The following is a 21,666-nucleotide window of genomic DNA, read 5'->3' as shown; positions in this document are numbered from 1 at the left end:
CAGAAATATTCTGTTGACACGAGCAATTCTATAGGATGCTTTATTTTCTGCTTATGTAAACAACTATATGACATGAAAATATTTTTTTTTATTTTTAAATTTTAATGCCTTGTAGTGCATACATTGTGACTTATGTCTCAAAGCAGACATGTACTGGGAGTTTTTTATGGGCCATCTTACATAGATTTATGATTTATAAAGCTCTAAGCAATAAAATTAAATGATGTGCATTTAACGCAAAATGTGTAATCATGATGAAGGAGCTAATGAAGTGAATAGTTGTTAATTGATTAATTACTGAAAAGTTCAAAGAAGGCAAATACATGTCTACTAAGATTGGTTTGAAATCTATTCCTACAATGTGGACCGTGTAAATCCATTCTAACTGTCCTGTGAGATTTTGCCAAGATCAAGGGCACAATGAAAAGTATAAAAGAGAGACAAAAGAATGACAAGAACAAACTGTATTCTCATCAATATGAAAATGATCAACTAGATTAACCAATACAATGAATATAGGCTTGTTTATATAGGCAAGGCCATATGGATGTACGAGCACACAATCACGACATGTGGCTTAATGAGAAACAAGGGTAGGTAAGAAATATTAGGGGTAGGTAGGAGAAATAATATAATATTCCACAAGAGGTGGATGACCCACCGAATGTGGAGTGTAACAACAAAATTAGAGCACAAAAGGTGGAATTTTTCCTACAAGTTATATCCCTATGTGCACACTTCCCTAAGTGTCTCAAATTCAAACTAAGAAGAGATGCATTATCCTAAGTTAACTTAAGTAAAGTGTAATAATATCCATGATGAATATTTATTTACACCAACACCCCCCCTTTAAGTGCAACTTAGGGGAATGAAGGCTCAAGCCAACAATGCAAGATGGGTCCCGACTACTAGGCCATGATAGGTACCCATGTACAATATGCAAATGCAAACAAAACGATGCAATGCAATCTCTCACAAAGGGAGAAAGGGAGAAAACCCAGTGGGAAAAAACTCCCCCCCAAAAGAGAGATGAATGTACAAAAGACTCTCAAAGAAGAAGGACAAAACCTCAAAGAGGAAAAAGTCCCCCCCATAAGAGAGAAAGGAGAAGTTAGCTGACCCCCCCTAATGACACATCTCACACCCCCAAGAGAGCTCGCAACTACTGGAACTTACTCTCGGTGAAAGGTTTGGTGAATATGTCAGCAACCTGCTCTGCTGTAGGACAATACTGCAAATCAATGACCTGCTCCTGAATCAACTCTCAGATATAGTGCATATGAATCTCGATGTGTTTGGTTCGCCGGTGCTGGACCGAGTTCTTCGAGATTGCAATAGCACTCTGATTGTCGCAATGTAGAATTGTCGGCCGGGGAGTGGTGAACCCAAACTCTATGAGAATCTGCTGAAGCCAAATGGTCTCAGTCGCTGCCTTAACAGCTCCTCGATACTCAGCCTCAGTCGAAGAGAGAGCAATAGCATGTTGCTTCTTGCTCTGCCAACAAATGGGGCCTGAACCAAGGTGAAAACTGTAACCTGAAGTAGACTTACGATCATCAAGATCGCCAACCCAATCGGAGTCTGTGTAACCAACCAAGCGAAGTCCTGTGCCTGCTGCATAGTGAATCCCATAGTGATGTGTACCTTGGATGTAATGAAGGATGCATTTGGCGGCTTTCCAATGAAGCTCATGTGGTTCCTACATGAAGCAGGAAACCATGCCAACTGCAAATGAAATATCAGGGCGTGCATGAGTCAAGTAGATGAGACTAGTGGAGAAGAACACTGAGCCTCAAGCTTGACTCTTGAAAGAAAGGGAGTCGGGGCAGGCTTACAATCAGCCATATGAAAGCGTGCAAGTAGATCAGGAGCATACTTGGGCTGCAATAGTGTAATCCCGTAAGGTGACTGTGAAATCTCTATCCCGAGAAAGTAGTGCATAAGACCCAAGTCAGTCATAGCAAATCTGTCATGCAAAGCAGATTTGACCTTGCTAATGATGGATGCGGTACTCCCTGTAATGATCAAATCATCAACACAAAGCACAAGTATCAAGTGAGAGTCATCCTGTCGCAAAATGTAGACATTCGGATCGGAATGACACCTGGTGAACCCTGCTGAGAGAAGAAAGGAATCCATCTTGGCGTACCAAGCCTTGGGGGCCTGCTTAAGGCCATAGAGAGATTTCTTTAGTTTGCAAACCAAGGAAGTATCCTGGATGAAACCCTGCGGCTGCTCTATATAAATCTCCTCATCAAGATCACCATGAAGAAAAACACTCTTCACATCTGTCTGATGTACAACCCAACCATGAGTTGTAGCAATAGCAAGTGTCAAGCGAATGGAGTTCATCTTGGCTACGGGTGCAAAGGTCTCAGTATAGTCAACACTTGCAACCTGAGAGAAACCTTTCACAACAAGCCGAGCCTTATACTTATCCACACTACCATCCACTGCAAACTTGGTCCGATAGATCCACTTACATCGAACCATCTTTCTCCCCTTAGGGAGATGGACTAAATCCCATGTGTTGTATTTCATCAAGGAACTATACTCTTCCTCCATAGCTTGGTCCCACTCAGGAACCCCTGATGCTTCCCGAAATGTCTGTGGATCGGTAGCGGTAGCAATGAATGCATGTGGAAGATCCTGATGCTGTGATTGAGTTCTCCATGTATCTGAAGGATCCCCAACAAGAGAACCCACGGACTCAAGTGTTTGTTGAGCCCAACGAGGTCTAGGTGGACGTGGAGAACGAGGCTCCTCAACTGCAAGTGGACCCTGCGGAGGTGTAACCCTGCGAGTCGGAGTTGAAGGAGTCTCATCATCTGAATCACTAACATCACTATCCACAATGGAGGAAGGTGGAGGAGGTAGAGAGGCTAAGCTAGGAGAGCTTTCCTCAAAGTGAACACTCCTCTCAATGAACACCTCATGTGTCTCAGGATCCATCAATCTATATGCCTTAACACCCTCAGGAGATCCAACAAATATGCAAGGCCGACTCTGAGGTTCCAATGCCTTGTGTTTCTGCGGAGGAATGCAAGTCCATGCTGGACACCCAAAGACTCTGAAATGTCTCACAGTCGATTTCCTACCAGCCCAAGCCTCAAAAGGAGTAATACCTTGCAAAGCTTTGTGAGGAACCCGATTTTGGATGTGTGTGACACAATTGATAGCCTCTGCCCAAAAGGCGGGATCAAGAGAACGTGCATGTAGCATACAACTAGCCATTTCTTTGAGAGTTCTATTCTTGCGTTCTGCAACTCCGTTGTGCCGTGGAGTGTATGCAACAGAATGTTGAAGATCAATCCCCTCAAATGTACAAAAATCCTCAAGTCTCTTGTTCACATATTCCCTTCCATTATCTGTGCGAAGAATCTTGACCACTTTCCCGAATTGCTTCTCCACACGAGTCTTGAAGTCCTGAAATCTGTCAAATACTTCACTCTTATGAATGAGAAAGTAGACCCAAGTGAAGCGGGAGTAGTCATCAATGAAGGTGAGGACATAGTAGGCATTGCTAAATGAAGGTGTTGGAAATGGACGTGCTACATCGCTGTGAACAAGTTGAAGAACTTCCAAAGCTCTTCAAGCTTTCCCCTTATCAAACTTCTCCTCGGGATGCTTGCCCATGGAACAACCTGAACATACACCCTCTGAAAAATCTGATTCGAGGTAGACTTGTGACCATGTCTTTCGTGCTGAGCTGTTGAAGATAGCGGTAGTTGAGGTGATCAAACTGCTCATGCCATAGCTTACTTTTAGAATTTGAATGAGTAAGCAAGGCCCTAGAAGGAGAACTTGGCACAAAGTGGGAAAATGAATAAAGCCTTGAGTTGTCATTGACTTGTCCCACTGCTACCAAGGCATCATCATCAAGTTCCTTTACTACAACTGAATCAGGTGTAAACTCAACCTTTTTCCCATTCCTAGAGTGAGTGATTTGGTAGATAGAGAGAAGGTTGGTAGACGAGTTAGGAACATAAAGAACATTCTCAAATGTTCCATCATCCATGTCAACTGAACCTTTCCCTTCAACCTCTACTTGTGTATCATCACCTATGTAAATGTGAGGTACCTTAGATGGCTCCAATGAAGAAAACTGCTCTTTTGTAGAACCCATGTGATATGAGGCACCCGAGTCAAGTATCCACTGTTGTGAAGAACCTGTTGTAGCCACAAATGCTTACCCTTTTCCCTTAGAATGTGAGGAAGAGGAAGGAGATGAATCCTTATTTGTGTAGGCGGATGGCAAGTTGATGTTGTTTTTCTTAAGAAGATTTGTCAACTCATCAACTTGCTTGGTGTGCAATCGATGCTCATCATGACCATACTTCTTGCAATATGCACAAGTTGGTTTATCCCTCTTAGGTGGTGTCCCCTTCTTGGAAGAGGATGAAAAATCGCCTTGTGATGGAGAGGATGATTGTCCTTTTTCCTGCTGTGGCTTTGACGTAGAGTGCTTCTTCTTTTTGTTGGAATCTTTGCCTTGACCTCCTTGATTCCCTTGATTAGCCACCAAAGCCTTGGACTTTGAAGACTTGAGAAGCCCCATGTTCAACAACTTAGATTGTTCCAATATCAACATTTCTGTGAAAGCATCAAATGAAGGCATAACATCGGAACTCCCCACTGTCAAACGATGAGTTTGGAAGCTAGACACAAATGCTGCATATTCTGGTGCAAGCTTGTCCAACAAGTTGAATATCAACTGAGCATCTTTTTTGTCAATTCCACAATTCTTAAGCTTCGCTCTTAGCTCATTTGCTTTGCCGACATAATCTTGGATTGTATCAAGACTCTTGGGATCCAAGTTGGCGAGCTCATTGTCAATTTTATAACCTCTGATTTCATCAACTTGACCATACAATTTTTGAAACATATCCCAAGCATCTTTGATTGTAGTACACTTTTGAATATGAAAGATGAGATCATCTGATACATACTTGCGCAAAGTTCCAAGAGCCATGCAATTCTTAGTGAGCCATTCTAACTGAGCATTAAGATCAGCCTTAGGATCAGGTGGTGCTGCTATTGTTCCATCTATGTAATGCGTGAGACCTTTTTCCATTAATTTGCTCCATACTTTAATTTTCCATGATGCATAATTATGTGGAGTTAAAGGTGGAAATTTATGAGGACTCATTGCAACAAAAATGAAAGAGCACAAGGAAAGAGAGGCACAATCACACAAGACACCCCCTCAAATTCACTCAATCAAAGAACCCCCCCCCCCCAAAAGTGATGATTTGGCACTTTATACTTAGTGCGTGTACAATGGGCCACTTGCAAAAAATGGCAAAGTGGACTTCTGATTTCAATTTTACAACTGCCTCAATAAGGCCAAAAGAGACTCAAACTAACAGTGCAAGAGATCTAAACTAAGATCCAAGCATTTTACAAGTACCAAATAGGCCAAATAAGACCAACATTTGAAAGTACAATTTCCACTCAAAATATCTGAAATCTGATCATAGATTATGAAAGTAGACGAAAAAACATGCACTTTAAAAAAAAGGGCACCTGAAAAGGAGTTCGTATGAGCTCAAACAAGGCCTTTGAAGTTGCAGAATTGAGGATTGGACAGGTACAGCTGAGAGAATCCAAAAATTCCGAAAAACTTGTGCACCAAAACCAAAAAATAACCACACCACTGCGAAGAGCACAAAAAAATAGCCCAAATAAAAAAAATTGCACCCAAAAAGGAGCAAAATTGAGCAAGTTATGGGCCTCCAAAGTTGATCCAAAAAACCAAACAGCTCAACGGAGAGGGGTCTGAGAATTTCCAAAAAAAATGCTGACTGGGCACTACTGACTGGGCAGAAGCTGACTAGGCAGAAGGTACGGATCCCAAAAACAATTTTCAAATTTAAAAAAAAAAAGTTTGCAACTAGAAATTTTTTTTTCAAATTTTTTTTTTGTTTTTTGAAATCCGAAAATTCCGTACCGTACGCCTGAATTGGGCAAAAAATTTCCTCCACACCCAAAAATCGATTTTCGCCAAAATAGGTCGAGTTTATACTCGATTTTTATGGAAACAGCCTCCCAGACGCAATGGTGAGGTCGAAAACACTCTAAGATGCCTCCAAAAAACGCTTGTTCCTCAGATCCGAAAATAAAGCCTTCCAAAATGTCTCCAAAAACCAATCAATGAAGCCCCAATGGCTCTGATACTATGTGAGATTTTGCCAAGATCAAGGGCACAATGAAAAGTATAAAAGAGAGAAAAGAATGACAAGAACAAACTGTATTCTCATCAATATGAAAATGATCAACTAGATTAACCAATACAATGAATATAGGCCTGCTTATATAGGCAAAGCCATATGGATGTACGAGCACACAATCATGACATGTGGCTCAATGAGAAACAAGGGTTGGTAAGAAATACTAGGGGTAGGTAGGAGAAATAATATAATATTCCACAAGAGGTGGATGACCCACCGAATGTGGAGTGTAACAACAAAATAAGATCACAAAAGGTGGAATTTCTCCTACAAGCTATATCCCTATGTGCACACTTCCCTAAGTGTCTCAAATCCAAACTACGAAGAGATGCATTATCCTAAGTTAACTTAAGTATAGTGTATTAATATCCATGATGAATATTTATTTACACCAACACAACAAATCTATGCCATTTGTGGCATTGTGTGAATTTGTTGTTATGTCAATGCTCGTGCAAATCCATGCCATACAGAAGTGTAATTCCATTGCAGACTGTTAGGGCATTTTAATTTTTAGGTAGGAAACATTTTTATTGCCATTCATTTAATGAATTCCAGAATACGAGCGCATGTCATTTGGTGCCATTATAAACTACTTGCAAAATATTTATTGAATCTATTTATTCAATTTGTACCAAAGAAGCATTAATCTTTTTGGGGAAAAGATTGGCAAATCAAAAGTATAAGATTGAAAAAATGGGGAAAGAATCAGATTAAAGAAAAAACTTATATAATTTATTATTATTATATTATAATATTGTAATACAATAAAATAATAATTATTGTTATTAGTATTATTATCATATTATCATATATATATATTATAATTATATTATTATATTTTTATTATTTCTATTACAAAAAATATTATAATATTGATAATAATTATATTAATATAATAATATTTTTATATAATAATTATTATAATATAATATAAATATTATTATATTATAATAATCATAATATAATAGTAATATATTAATATTATAATATTATATGATTATATAAGTCTTGTATTATGTAAATTTACTATAATAATACAAGATTTATATAATCATATAATATTATAATATAAATATATTATTATTATTATATTATGATTATTATACTATAATAATATAACATTATAATGATTATATTAAATACCAAAGATTAAAAAAATCAATGACAAACCTAGCAGAAATATCAGATAATTTCATATCATGGAAAAATCTTACGCATATCCCGCCCACTAGTTGGCTCAACAGTTGTTTAGGGTTTTCCATGCCAAAGACACAAAAACATTTCAAAATCGCCGACGGAGGTTTGAAATCTTGTCGCAATCACATTTCCTTATCTAAAATCACTATGTTCATATCTGCAGATCGTGAAAATTTGTCGGGAAAAATCACCGGTCAATGATTTTATAGGAAATTGCGAGTTTATTGGGGAAAAAATTGGCATTCTAAAAGTTTCACAATTATTGCCGATTAATCCATTTTTTTGCCGATTTTTGCTTCATTGATTTGTACAGCTGTTCTGTTGCACATTTCTCCAACAACAACATTGATTTGAATATTAAAATCAACTATTAGCGTCTTCTGGATAAAATAACCTGGATGAAATCAATTAGTAACTTTCAATTCTATCCATAATAGAAAGAAAGTCCTGAAAATATGCGGAGTACAATAAAATCTGCAGGTGTGCTTCTCTTTGCTCTCATTTTTTTATTGTTTTGTGTGCTGTTGTTTACCACTGAATCTGGGGCTTGGTGTTGGAATTTTTTATTTTTATCAGTCTTGTGATAATCAGCTGCACATATTTTGGCAGAAAGTTTATCCCCAATCAACATCACTTTTTCAAAAATTGGGGGAATTTCATTCTTGCCTGCAGCTCTAGATCATCAGAAAACCCTGGTTGGGCTTGCTGGTTCAAGGGGTCTGTAGAGTCCCAAAGTTTCTGCTTTTGCCTATGATAATTTCTCCAAATTACTGGTCCTGGTACTTCAATAGGTATGGGTTTGGGGTTTTGATGGCAATTTTTTTTCTTGGGAATGGTACTGGTGTATGTATAGGCAAAACTCAAAAGAATACACTGTACAAAATTGAAACAATGAAAAACATATGATACTTGATACTAAAAATATAGATGCAAAATTGAAAATTTGTTTGATATTTTATGCTATGATACTTGATAGTGGCAAAGATAATTGATAATTTAATTTTATGAAGTTAGTAAATACTAAATCCAATAAAAGATCTGTATCTTGCTCTCCAACGAAAAGCATCTGGATCTAAGTCATCACACGGTTCAACTTCATTTGAATCACAAGCAACTGCATGCCACTCACACTAGCTACAGCATGTGTAGTAGCCTCATCATCATCTATAGTGACTTTATCTTGCTCTGCAACATATGCATCCAAGCTGGCTTGTGTAGGGGTTATATCCCAATTCTTTGATGCCCCTTGCTTGTAGACAACTTCCTTATGTGATAGAAGGTACAAGTTGGAATGGATGTAGACCAAATCTTCTGCTGTTTTTGAAGCACAATTGGTTGTGCTTTATAGAGATGATAAAAGAGTATGTACTTCCATTCTGCTTAGCTGAAGAATAACTTGCAACTTGTTGTAATTGGACACAGTCAGTACAACATAAAAATGTGAAAGAATGGCAAGAATGTTAGGAAATAAAAATTGCTTACCTATGATAGAATTTTGATTGCAAGAGGTTGTAGGAATGGATAACCTTGCCTACAAAGGTAAAATTATTTATGACGAGATGAACTTGCCAAACTCTGTCCGACATTATCTATCACTTTTGCGGATGAGAAGATTCTTCAAAATGATTTCTTGTACCTTTCAACTACACTTTTTCTATATATGGTGTCGTTCTCCTCTACAAAGAAAGTATGTTCATGCTATAACATTTGAGGACAATGCAAATGGAAGGAGACGCAAAGGTGTGGTCATCTTGTACTAGTGGTCAGCATAATTTTTTTCATCCCAAGGAAAAATGTTTCTCTAGGGTTATTCCCTTTCTTTGCTATTATGGTCCTTATTATTTTTTTTATCATAGAGTCCATGCCATCATAGATCTCTTCTAAACATGGGTGATCTATGTCAACAATCATAATCATATTCATGACGGACATAAGATGATGTCCACACGAGCCGACCAATCATTTATTTTGGATCAATTGACCTCTTGGGGCTTTTTATGAATTTAATTACCTCCACACATTCCATTGATTGCTAATGACCAGCAACCCAATGCAGTATAAACAATAAGTTAATAGCAAATTAAAATATTTAAAAACTAAATCATATAATAATAAATTAAGTTCAAAATAAATATTGAAATATCATAAATTTACCTTAAATAACTCCTAATTAAAGAAGCTGTTGAAGATGCCTTGTGACCAAAGTAGCCGGATACACCGCTGCCCCTCCCCAAGTGCATGTATCCTTGTATCTGTATTGGATAGTACGATATGGATACACGTTGGATACTGTATCCACGCATGCCCAAAAAACCTTAATTTTCCAACCATGCCGGATACTGTGTTATTTGATTATTTAAAAAAATTGACGTAAATCTCCTAAACTTAATTTTAAAAAACTTCAATCTTGCAAAATTTTAAACTTATTTTGGTATAAACTAAATCTACACCAAATGAGGAAGACAAATAAAATGTTTTTCTATTTCAGCAACCCATTTTTTTGGGTTATCTTCCAATGCAACTTTACTATTTTTTGCATATTGCAAATTGTTAATCTATAATTATGCATGTAGCAATTAGGTGTCTATATTGCTTTTAAAGTTATTAAAATCTCTTCAAATAACTTAGAAAATTGTATTAAATATATCCAGCCGTATCCATATTGGGTGTCTTAAAAAATGGTTCATATCTGTATCTGTACCTGTATCTGTGTCCATGCCACTTTGCTTGTGATGAATGATGGTTTGTCACAAACATTTAAATCTCGTCAACCTTGGTGTATGTTTTTTCAACCCACTTTATTTGATTGCTAATTTTTTCCTTCATCAAGTTAATGGAATGGATGGTTCATCGTGTCTAAAAAATGTGCTCATACCTTTCCTCAATCAAAGCATCTGCTGTTCTGCAATGTTTTGTGTTGTCTATTATAGTTTGGACAATGTTACCAGCACCCTCATGTCTATGGGTTGAACGAGGATGTTGAAAATGGAGTTTGCATTCTTCACTTGCTCCTCAATCAATCGCCTTCAGAAACATTTCAATGACATTTATTAAAGACAGGTATTTGCAATCCTTTCATAAAAAATGGACACTCAGGTTTCAATGCGTGAATTTTTGATTGCTTTTTTAGTGATGTCTCTACAATATTTTTGTTTTGCCAATAAGGTGGTGCACACCTTTGCATACCTAAGACAAGTGAAGAACATACCTGATTTGCTCCATGTAGATGGTGTTATTTTGCTCCATGCATACCCCAACATGATACAATTCTCCAGGATGTTATTGTCTCATCAATTGTCTGTATTTGACACTATTTCATGTCTTGGACAATTTCAAAACTTTCTTCTTTGTAGTCACTTCATATCTATACATTATTAGTGTCAATTTTTTACTTATGTTAGAAAATATTTATTTTTCCTACATATTATTAAGCTTGCTTAGGTTATATTAGGCATGGTTAATATGAGGACATTGACATAATCCATTAGTTACATGTGTCGCTCTCACCCACCTTTGGGTAATTGAGTCTCACACTTGCTTTTGAATTTATTTGCCACCTCTCATAACCATTTTTGTCTTTATCTGAGTAGGTGCAACTGTGCACTATGTAATTTGACGTTTGCCAAGTAGGCAAAACTCCTGCGTATTGTGGGCAATTGGGAGTTATTTCTCTTGGAATTATTTGCCCTTATTAGTACTTGCCGTTAGGCAATACTATTGCAACAAGTTTCATTTTTTACTCTTAACTAGGTATTAAAAACTTATTTCAACCAATTACATAAGTATTTTTATTGTTTTTAATTTTTTTTTGTTTTCCTAAAGTATACATGTAAAATTATTAAGTTATAAATCATCAAAATTATTTTTCTTACACTGATTGGCTTAATAAGTTTGGGTCTTATACACAGCTTTTTAAGGAAAAGCCATTTCCTTCCGCTATTTTTAAGGCAATTTTTTAGTTATCAGTATAACCATTAACTCTACATAATCGCCAGCCCAACTGTGAGTGAGAAATTTTAACTAATAAAACTAAATTGTTGGAAAAAAAACCATATAAACTTTTTACCCCTTCCTTTCAATATTTGTCCTACAGTTATAGCTTGTTTCAACTGTAGGTTAAAAGATTTTTTCAAACAAAGCATTTGCTTGAGTTAAAAGAAGCGAGCAGGATGCCCGTTAATACAGTCCAAAAATGGGAGAAAAATTGGCAAGAAAGAAAACATGGAAACACAGTGAACCGGGAAAAAACGGCATTAGTTGGATAGACATTTCTGCGAATTTCATGAAGGGAAATCTGCAAAACAAAAGATTTTGCGCTGATCACTGATCAATTTGAATTATTTTGAACGGGTTAGAAAATGGGGCCCAATTTCAGCCCTAGTTCCAAACAAACCCAGCATTTTTTGGTTTTTGAAAATCTTTTAAATTTGATTGTTTTAATGGAATTAATTATATATTGTTGTTTTTTATTTTAAAAGCAACAAAACAAGGGTACTGATCCTATACAAACTCAGGCTGAACAAGACATTGACAGTAGGTCACAAACAGATCACTGTCAGAAAACAAAGGCCAAAACAGACCTTTAACAACACACTAGCAGTACAACTAGGAACCCACCTCAAGGGTGGGAAGAAAAATCACCCACAACTCAGGGAAGAGTTTGGGATGAGGAAGAATTACCTTTCCACCTATGACTAACAATAGTCCAGGCAATGCTATTGTTAAGAACATCATTACAAGTGGGATCAAGAGGGGAAATTCCCTCAGAGGGTTTGTCAGCACATGGAGCAGGTTGTTGACCATCAACCACAAAGATAGGAGCAATAGTGAAATCCACAGGGCCAAAGGAAGCCACACCAATAGCAAGAGGAGAGTAGGATCCTCAAGGTTAGAGGAGGCCACACCAACAATAAGAGGTTCAACATCACCTTGGGAGGAGTCATCAGAAGAAGAAACCAAAGCTTCAGCTGTCCAATGATTACCACTGGCCTCCTTCCACCAAGTAGCTACGCCCTTACGTGAGAGAGAGCTATATGTAGCTAAGTGACCATTTGAGAAGCATCTACGACATTGTAAGGAGAAGACCTCACAATCCAGCGACCGAGTCCATGGCCTATCCTCAACTATAAGAACCACATCCCCAGGGAGAGGCATAGAGATTTCAATGTCGATTAAAATGGGAGCAAAAGTAGAATGATCCATGAATAAAGTGGTATCATCAACCTTCAAGAAGCGGCTAATAGAGTTGTCAATGGCCTCATAACAAGAATTCTCCCAAAAATGAAGGGGAAGATTGGGAAGACGAACCCACATTGGATACACATTGAGTGGTTTAGTAAGAGGGTTAAAAGAAGCTTTTCGAGGTTTGACAGAGAGAGTTAACTCCCTAAGCCCATAGCTTGCTCAACACCAAGTCACAATTATTAGAAGAAGCAAAAGAAGCAATAAAAAACCCTTAGCACAAGGGAAAAGCTCAATGTTGCCAACAACCAAGGGCTTCCAAGAATCCATGACCCAATGATGCAGATCAAGGAGAGAAGGCTAGAGAATTATATATTGCTGTCATTTTATATATTAAATAAAAAAAATACATGTAATATATTTTATTATAACATATGTTTAATCTTTGTTTATGTCATTTACTTAAATAAAATACATATATATATTTACTTATATAATTTAATAAAAAAAAAAAAAATTATATATAAGATATGATTAATCTTTATTTATATTATTAAATTATATAATATACATATCTTATATTTATTATATATTTAATATTATTAAATAAAATAAATAAATAAAATTTACACGAGTGATTGAGACTACTATGCCAAATCATAAAAAAGTAGAAGTTTGTCATGGTTTATTCTCACTCTAATGATGCATATGATCTAGATGCTCCTAAGGTGTTATCTCTTAGTTTTTCTCACAATAGCAATGTTGTTTGTACAAAGTTAAATACATTTTATGTAAATTCTATTTAATGATATTAAGTAGATAATTAGTATAAGATACATATTATATAAATTAATAATATAAATAAAGATTAAACATATATTGTAATAAAATATATTATATGTAAATTTTTAAATAATATGTTTTATTATAATACATGTTTTTAGATAATATTACAATATATCTTACTAGCTCTAATACAACCTCATTTCTCAAAATCATTTTTTTTTAGATTGTGGGAATTAGGTATAGCACCCCCTATAAATTGTAGTGCTCTTGGAAAACTTTTTAACGTAACCGGTGTCACTAGCACGACACATCCTCTGGTACCACATGGGTCTGGGGGAGACTAGACCTCATGCTTTACCACTGGAAGCTCTCACCAATGAAGCTAGGTCCCCAACCCTTCTCAAAATCAAAACTAAAATCAAATTACAATACATATATAATTTAACCTACAATGTATATAATTATAAGTTACAATTATAATTCAAATCACATTGACTATTTCTTTCTCCAAATTATATAACTTCAACCTCATGATTTCACTTTCAGAAAACTTCTAATAGACTAATAATCAACTAATTCAAACAACCATTCTTATTCTTAACATTAAAACATAATAATAGTTACTAAAAATTAAAATCTTAAATATTTATCTTATTAGATTTATTACTTCTATTACAAAATTAAAACGACAACTACTTGCCACTACGTGGCACTTGTTTTTCTATATAAACAACACTCACCTCTCCCCTTGGTTATTTAATGAGTGCTAGTTTAGTGCTAATTTTATTCATCTCTAGATTTCCAATCTTGCTTTCCTTCAGTCATTTTGATTTTGGTTGGCTTCCCAACCAAATCTAACATGGTATCAAAGCTGGTTGTAAGTTGTGGGCTAGTAGTTTCTTAGGAATCCAAGGCTATTTCATTCTTGAAAGCAAAGTATGCTCTTCTTTTGCATCCAATGATGACTTGGAGAATTAGAAAAGCTTCAAAGAGATTTCAATTTCTAAGGGGTTTCCTTTATTAAGCTTGCAAATTGTAGGTATTTTGTAGTTTCTTGGAGAAAATTTGAGCTCATCATCGAGTTTAGAGCAGTCGAGAAAGTTAGAATCACTTTTTATTTTGTCCAAATTGGATATCGAAGGTGAGATTTGCAAGGGTCAAAGTAGGACATTTTTGGTAAAGAACTAGCATGCAGCTGAAAATTGAGGCATTTTGAGATTAAATGCATCCTGAAGGTTCAAGAACCTTAAAATTGACTATCAAATTGTTAATTTTCAACAGAGTTGATTTTGGGGCAAATTTTCTTTTAGGTAGAGCCATACCAGCCTTACTTGCACAAGGTATGCCATGATTTTTGAATTTGAATTTTTTATTTTTTGTGTTAACAAAAAATATTTTGCATATTTTATTAAAAAAAAAAAAAAAAAATTCAAATTCAAAACATTCAAATTTTGGTACCAAGGGTATTGCATAAGCTTTGTATCTTTTGCATATTTGCAAGGTGCTACTTAGGGCCTTGGGCTTCCTTTGATAGGCGGTTAGCATTTGCAAGGCATCAAACCTTACAAAAGGGTGCAAACCTTTAAGAAGGTCGTGCCCCCTTTATGGGGTTTGACCCCATTTATTTTTTCTTCTTAAAAAACACTTTTTAATATTAAAAATTTTAAATTTTTTTGCTCCATGCCCTCCTTTACTCACCATACTTGGCACCAAAGTTGGCAGTTTTGCTCAGTGTAGCCATCATAATTTTTATCTGGAGAACTAAAACTAGCAGAGGTCTAAATCTATTTGGAAGTCCCTCTTTATCTAGCAGAGGTTTATTTAATTTGGGAATGCTCTAAATCTATCTATCGGTCTTCACATTTGTTGGCATCTCTAGAATTAGTGGCAGTTCAGCTAAAGTTAGCAGAGGCTGATTTTCAAAATTTTTAACCCCTCACCATTGGAGTTTTTCTTTTTGGCCTTGAACTCTAGAAGGCAATATCTTGGTCATATGGAGCCATTTTTCAATGTTTTTTTTTTGATTTTGGGTAAAATTTTGCGTTCTTCACAATGGTGTGATCATTTTTTCTTAAGTGATCTTGTTTCTCCAAAAATGCAGTTTTTTCATTAGATCTAATAGATAGGCTCAATTTTTTGAACTTCAAATGGCTATAACTTTAATATACAACCTTAGTTCATGATGATTCTTTTTTTGAGAGCGTATATCTTTTTGAGCACTACACAATTATTCTATTTTGAGGTTCTCATTTTGAGATCTTATTGTACTTCTAGTATTTGAGTCATTTTTGGACATTGTTAAACTTTGGAAAACAACTCTAGCACTGTAAATGCACTACATATAAAGTGACATTCATTTTTTGTTGAGGGGATTCATGATTGAGTGAAAAGTGGGGTGCCTGGGTGTGCATTTTCTGATCTGTTTGCTTGTTCTCTTCTTTTCCTTCACATATGGATCATCGAAAGGTTCCTTTGCTAACACTTCATAATTATGCAACTTGGCATCAACATGCATGGAAAGCCTTAATGTAACTTGGGTATACTCTATATGTTGAATGAAGTGTAGTTGAACTCATAGATGTTAAGGAAAAGATAAAACAGATGCTTGAACATACAAAAGCTCTTGGATGTCTTTGTAGCTTTGTTTCTCTTATGTTTTAGATTGATGCATCAAATTCACATGATGCTTGGGAAAAATAAAAAACATTGTATGGTACAGTAGACGAATGAGAGATTATTTAATTGACAATGATTTGATGAGCTTTGATCCAAAGAACTTTGGCAACATCTAGGATTATATTACCAAGGTTAATGATTTGAGAGCAGAATGTAAAGAACGTGGTATTTAGAAAAGTGATATTCAAATAGTTTATAATGTATTGAATAAACTTGGTCCTGAACATTCATCTTTTGTTTCTAGCTTTCACACTCGCAAACTACCTATGGGATTTGCATACATTAAGCCTTCATTTGCATCTTTTTCTGAGATGTTAATGCATGAACAACAAAAGATTCTTTGTATGGATCTCATAAAGCTAGCACAAACTTAGGCTTTGTTAGTTGGTCAGCCTAAAGGACAAAAAGAGTCGAGACAATTTGACAAAAATCAAGGACATGGCTTCTAGATTATGGAGCTTCTCATCATATGGCCTATTCATAGTTTATACTATGTTCTTTTGAGCTTTGTGTTATGCCACCTATTTCGATAGGCAGCAATACTTGCATGCATGTAATTGGGAGAGGATCTGTTGATATTGGGGATGGCACTTTCAATGATGTTTTGTGTGTACCTCATTTCTCAAACAATCTTCTTTCCATTTATCTGATTAGCCATGATTGAGTAGGGAAGATTGTGGAATTCACACCGGATTCAGTTATCATTTGAGACTTGGAAAGTAGAGAGATAATTACTACTGGAATGGTTGATCATGCTTCTTGGTTATACACCTTTTCAAAATTTGCACTTGATGGTGGATTTGATCCTTTGGTTGTTGATCACTGTTCTAGTGTGAACTTTGATTTTGAGGAGAATTTTGGTTACTTGAACTTGGGCATTCTTACATTTGATCTAGTTCTTGAGTCTTGTACTTTAGATATCAGCATTGCAGTTAGCAGGAGGTTCACATTGCTTTTCCTGATTCAGTTCCCTGGGATGAAAACTTGTCAGAATTTGCAAGTTTGTTTCTAGAATCTCGTATTTGAGATTTGGGAGAGATTATTCATGACATTCATCTTGTCTTTGATGGAGGTGACTCTTCAAATGTTATGAGGAACATTTAAACTCTCTCGTTCTCTCTTCACCTTTTCAGCATTTGTCACAGTTTGACAGTGGCTTGCAGATTTTTGAGCAACAGTTGGAGGAAGCATCTTTATCTTTAGAGGAGATACATAATTCTTTGGATTGTGTTCTACATTCATCTGCTTTAGGTTTTGGATTTTCACTTTCATTAGTGAGGCCTAGAACACCTAATTTGGTTGTGGCACCCTTGAGCATCAACATGGAGACAAAGAAACATGGAGATACATGAGTAGTTTTCAGAGACTTAATAAATTTTTCTCTTTTTTCCTTCATATTCCTTTCATGAATGGGAAGATATTTTTGCATACACCTTTGGTTTTGTTTCTTCCTAAAAGGAGTAACGTTGTTTGACCATTTTCTACATCCAGTTTCAAGAATCAACCTTTAGCATAGTTGACTACTTTGGGGGAGGCTACATAGTCTCTCTTCTCCTCTCTACTTTGGAGGGGACTTCTTTCTTGCATGGGATTCTTTCTTGTGTGGGGTTTCTTTTTCTCTCTTTTGGGGAGGAGTTTTGTCCCGTTGGCTTTTCTCCTTTTATCATTTTGTACATGGATACCTAACATGACCTTTTAGTTGAGACCCATCTTTGCATATTTGTTTCTTTTCACCTACTTAAGCTATGCTTGGGGTAGGGCGGGGTGTGTGTTAGTCTAGGTTTTTAAGTTTCCTTATGTTAGAGAATCAAGCTTGCTTAGGTTATATTAGACATGGTTAATAAGAGGACAAATGACATAATCTATCAGTTACATGTCATTCTCACCAACTTTTGGGTAGTTGAGTCAAACTCCCTCTTTTGGTTTTATTTGCCACCTTTCATAACCATTTTCTGTCTTTACCTGAATTGTAATCTGACATTTACCAACTAGGTAAAACTCCTGCCTATTTTGGGCAGTTGGGAGTTATTACTCCTCTTGGAATTATTTGCCCTTATTTTGCTATATAAACAGCACTCATCTGTCTCCTTGGCCAATTCAAGAATTCATGAGTGCTTGTTCAGTGCCAAGGGAATACTGATTTTTTTCATCTCTAGATATCCGATTTTTCTTTTCTTCAGTCATTTAGAGCTTGGGTGGCTTCACAGCCAAATCTAACATACACAATCCCAATTTAAAGGTATGGTTTCTACTTACGTTTACATGTGTGTTTATTAATTTTATTACGTGTACGTGTGGGTTTATTAATTTTACACAAGTGCAATTATCTACTAGATATAGAGAATAGCTTGTCTAGTTAAGATTTATAATTCAAGTAAAGAACCTTAAAGTTGGGGCCAAATGCAGTGGAATGGGTAGTAAGAATTTATAAATGATTGAGGGAAATTTGAAATCATGTGGGTTGTATTTTTGGTTCTTTTATTTCTATTTTTTATTTTGTCCATAGATGTAAATAGCACATGGGGTTAGAGTTAGATTTGCTTTAACTACCTTTGTTGACTTTTAGCCTTGTTTTGCAACAAGTCAGTCCTTTTTGATGCTATTAAGTTATTAACTTCCAACTTTATCCCCTTCCTTGTTCATGGAAGAATGTTTTGTTCAATTGGTTGATGGCATTGGCTTTCAGTGATGTCAGCTGTATTGTATTTCTGTTTTTTTTCCTTCTCCTTTTTGGGCCTCTCAAGATTTATCTGTTCCTAGAATCCTATTTTATACTTATGTACTCTTGAGTCCCATTGACCTACTTTTTTCGTGGGCATCAGTCTAATTTCTTTCTTTCTTTCTTTTACATGCAATTGTTTTAAAAGTGTTTTCACACATGCAATTAAAATCCTGAGTTAATGTTGTTGAGACAGCTTGACCTGGCAAATTATTTAGAATTTGTAGTTCCATCTGATGTACTCTCATTATATTTTCTAATGTTGAACTGTTTTGAACTCTATCAAACTTGCAAATAATCTGACTTTTGTTCTGTGATAGGGTATGAGTCAGCTTGAATTAGAAGATGAAGTGGAAGATGATTTAAAACGTGCCACTGGAGAATTTATCAAAGATGGTGACAGTACAAATAAATTGAATCGGGTTTTACAACTTACTGGCTTCAGTGATCCTGTTTATGCAGAAGCATATATTACAGTTCATCAGTATGATATTGTCCTGGATGTTACTGTAATCAACCGCACAAAGGAAACACTTCAGAACCTTTGTTTAGAATTAGCTACTATGGGTGATCTCAAACTGGTTGAACGACCACAAAATTATACCCTGGCTCCAGAGTCAAGCAAGCAGATAAAAGCAAACATAAAAGTGTCCTCTACTGAAACCGGTGTTATATTTGGTAACATTGTTTATGAGACTACGAGTGTACTGGACCGCAATGTTGTTGTTCTGAATGACATACACATCGACATTATGGACTACATCTCCCCAGCCACTTGCCCTGATGGTGCTTTTAGGAGTATGTGGGCCGAGTTTGAGTGGGAAAACAAGGTAAATCAGATCATTCTCTTAGGTGGGAAAATAAATGTAAATGTTGCCAGCGATTTTCTTTCAAGTGTATATTGTACTAAAGTTAAACAATAGATTAATCTAAACAATGACATATATACTTCCAATGAGTATTGAGCTTGTACTTTTTCTATAGGTGGCTGTGAACACAGTTATCCATGATGAGAAGGAGTTCCTAAACCATATTGTGCGATCAACAAATATGAAGTGCCTCACACCCCTGTAAGTATTTCAATTTTCTTTACTTCTTTCTTTTTTTTTTGAGTGATCTGGCTTGGTTTGCATTGCACTAAATATTGCTGAATGGTTTGTTTACCAGTGGAGAAACATAATGTTACAGACAATATTTTAACCATTATTTTTGATATAGATCTGCACTAGATGGAGACTGTGGATTTCTGGCTGCAAATTTGTATGCAAAGAGTGTATTCGGTGAGGATGCTCTTGTGAATGTTAGTGTTGAGAAACAATCTGATGGCAAGTTGAGTGGTTATATCAGGATAAGAAGTAAAACCCAGGGCATTGCATTGAGTTTGGGTGATAAGATCACACTCAAACAAAAGGGCTGAGTATGTGATGATCGGTGGATGCTCAACTTTTACTTCTAAGTTTTCTGTAAGAAATTTTTCTGCATTGGTATCTTTATCCGCTTACAATTTTTGGTAATTAACAGTTAGAATTCTGACTGCTTAAATTGGATGAGTGGTCATTGAAGCCCATTGGTTGATCTTTCAGAACTAGAAGAAAATTCTTTATGGTTGGGATGAGAATTAGCAACTTGTTTTATCTGTTCGCTAAGGCGTGAAACTTGTGCACTGCTTTAAACAATAGTTATGTAAAGAGTTGAGGATGATGAGTATGACGTTAATTTTGCTCATGACTATTGAGGTATCACCACTGTAGGAATTATAGAGTAGTTTTTGTCTGTCTTGGTTTCTATATTATATCTCATGCACAATACTGTGATGCAGATTATTAAGTGCTCCTGTATTTAAAGAAGCAAACTATATTTTTAATTCAAAATCCAAGCTCTGGAAGGTATCATCGTTTGAAATTTTATGAAATGTAAAGCACATGAAACATATGAAATTTACCTCTAGAAATATAATTTGAACTAGTTACTTTGGCTTCACATACGACCACAACATCATAATAAGTGCACAGCTAGAAAATGTGTATATTATCAGTATTTTTGTCTCATGAATATTATATTTTAGTACTAGAAAAATTATGATGTGGCTCAATAGATCTGTCCTCTGTCAAATATAATTTATTAAGGCATTCACTAAAGGGGCTTAAATAACCAGACAATATAACTATAAGGTGTAGGCTCATTCCAGAGAGCTTAGAGTGTGTGTACGCTGTCCTGCACAGCAGTTATCTATGTGTATCTATGTACATATGCAGGTGGGTGTGCATGCCTTCATGTGTGACCTTTTTTAATTCTAGAAATATAGTTTGAATTAGCAGTTTACTTTGGCTATAGATAGAGAATTAAATTGTAATTACACGGACACCAATAGAAAATGTGTATATCATCTGTAATTTTATCTCATGAATATTATATTGCAATACAAGAAGAAACAATGAAGAGGCTAAATAGGTTTGTCCTCTGCCAAATATAATTTATCAAGGCAAAAAGATAACTGAACAATGTATGGAGTAAGTTCATTACATAGAGCTTGGAGTACATTTACGCTGTTCCACAGAGCAGTTATTTTAGTCTCTTCAGTCTTTAGGGAATTAAACCAGCAATTCTAGATTCTAGATTGTTTTAGAAACCATATAACAAAGTTTTGAGACTCATGTACAATTTTGCAGCAACTGTCATATTTTTCATTTGGCATCTGTCGTGATGGCAAGGTTGAATGTAAATTTGCATTTTGTGCCCTAGTGCAAAGCATGTGGTTAATATGTTTTCTATTTTGTGGCGTTATGACTGCTTTGGAAGATCTGTATCTTGTGGTGAAATGAAGAGCCTGTTTTTTGTATATTTTGAGGACAGTTTCCCGACAAAGTTATTAAT

The 21,666-nt window shown here is 35.7% G+C and overlaps 1 protein-coding gene across 1 annotated transcript in view; it reads left to right on the top strand.

Moving 5' to 3' along the window:
- The window catches only part of LOC131040957 (coatomer subunit beta-1), a 31,468-nt gene extending 10,787 nt beyond the window's left edge, over nucleotides 1-20,681 (top strand). Inside the window, exons 4-6 of the mRNA XM_057973921.2 lie at nucleotides 19,113-19,622; nucleotides 19,777-19,862; nucleotides 20,011-20,681. Of these exons, the coding sequence (XP_057829904.2) occupies nucleotides 19,113-19,622; nucleotides 19,777-19,862; nucleotides 20,011-20,209 (795 nt within the window). The 3' untranslated portion in view covers nucleotides 20,210-20,681. The remainder of the gene's footprint in view (nucleotides 1-19,112; nucleotides 19,623-19,776; nucleotides 19,863-20,010) is intronic.
- Nucleotides 20,682-21,666: the final 985 nt, after the last annotated feature.

The sequence above is a fragment of the Cryptomeria japonica genome, chromosome 9, assembly GCF_030272615.1.
Source record: "Cryptomeria japonica chromosome 9, Sugi_1.0, whole genome shotgun sequence".
NCBI classification, from domain to species: Eukaryota; Viridiplantae; Streptophyta; class Pinopsida; order Cupressales; family Cupressaceae; genus Cryptomeria; species Cryptomeria japonica.
The sequence above is the reverse complement of the archived record's forward strand: the minus strand, read 5'-3'. Positions and strand labels throughout refer to the sequence as shown.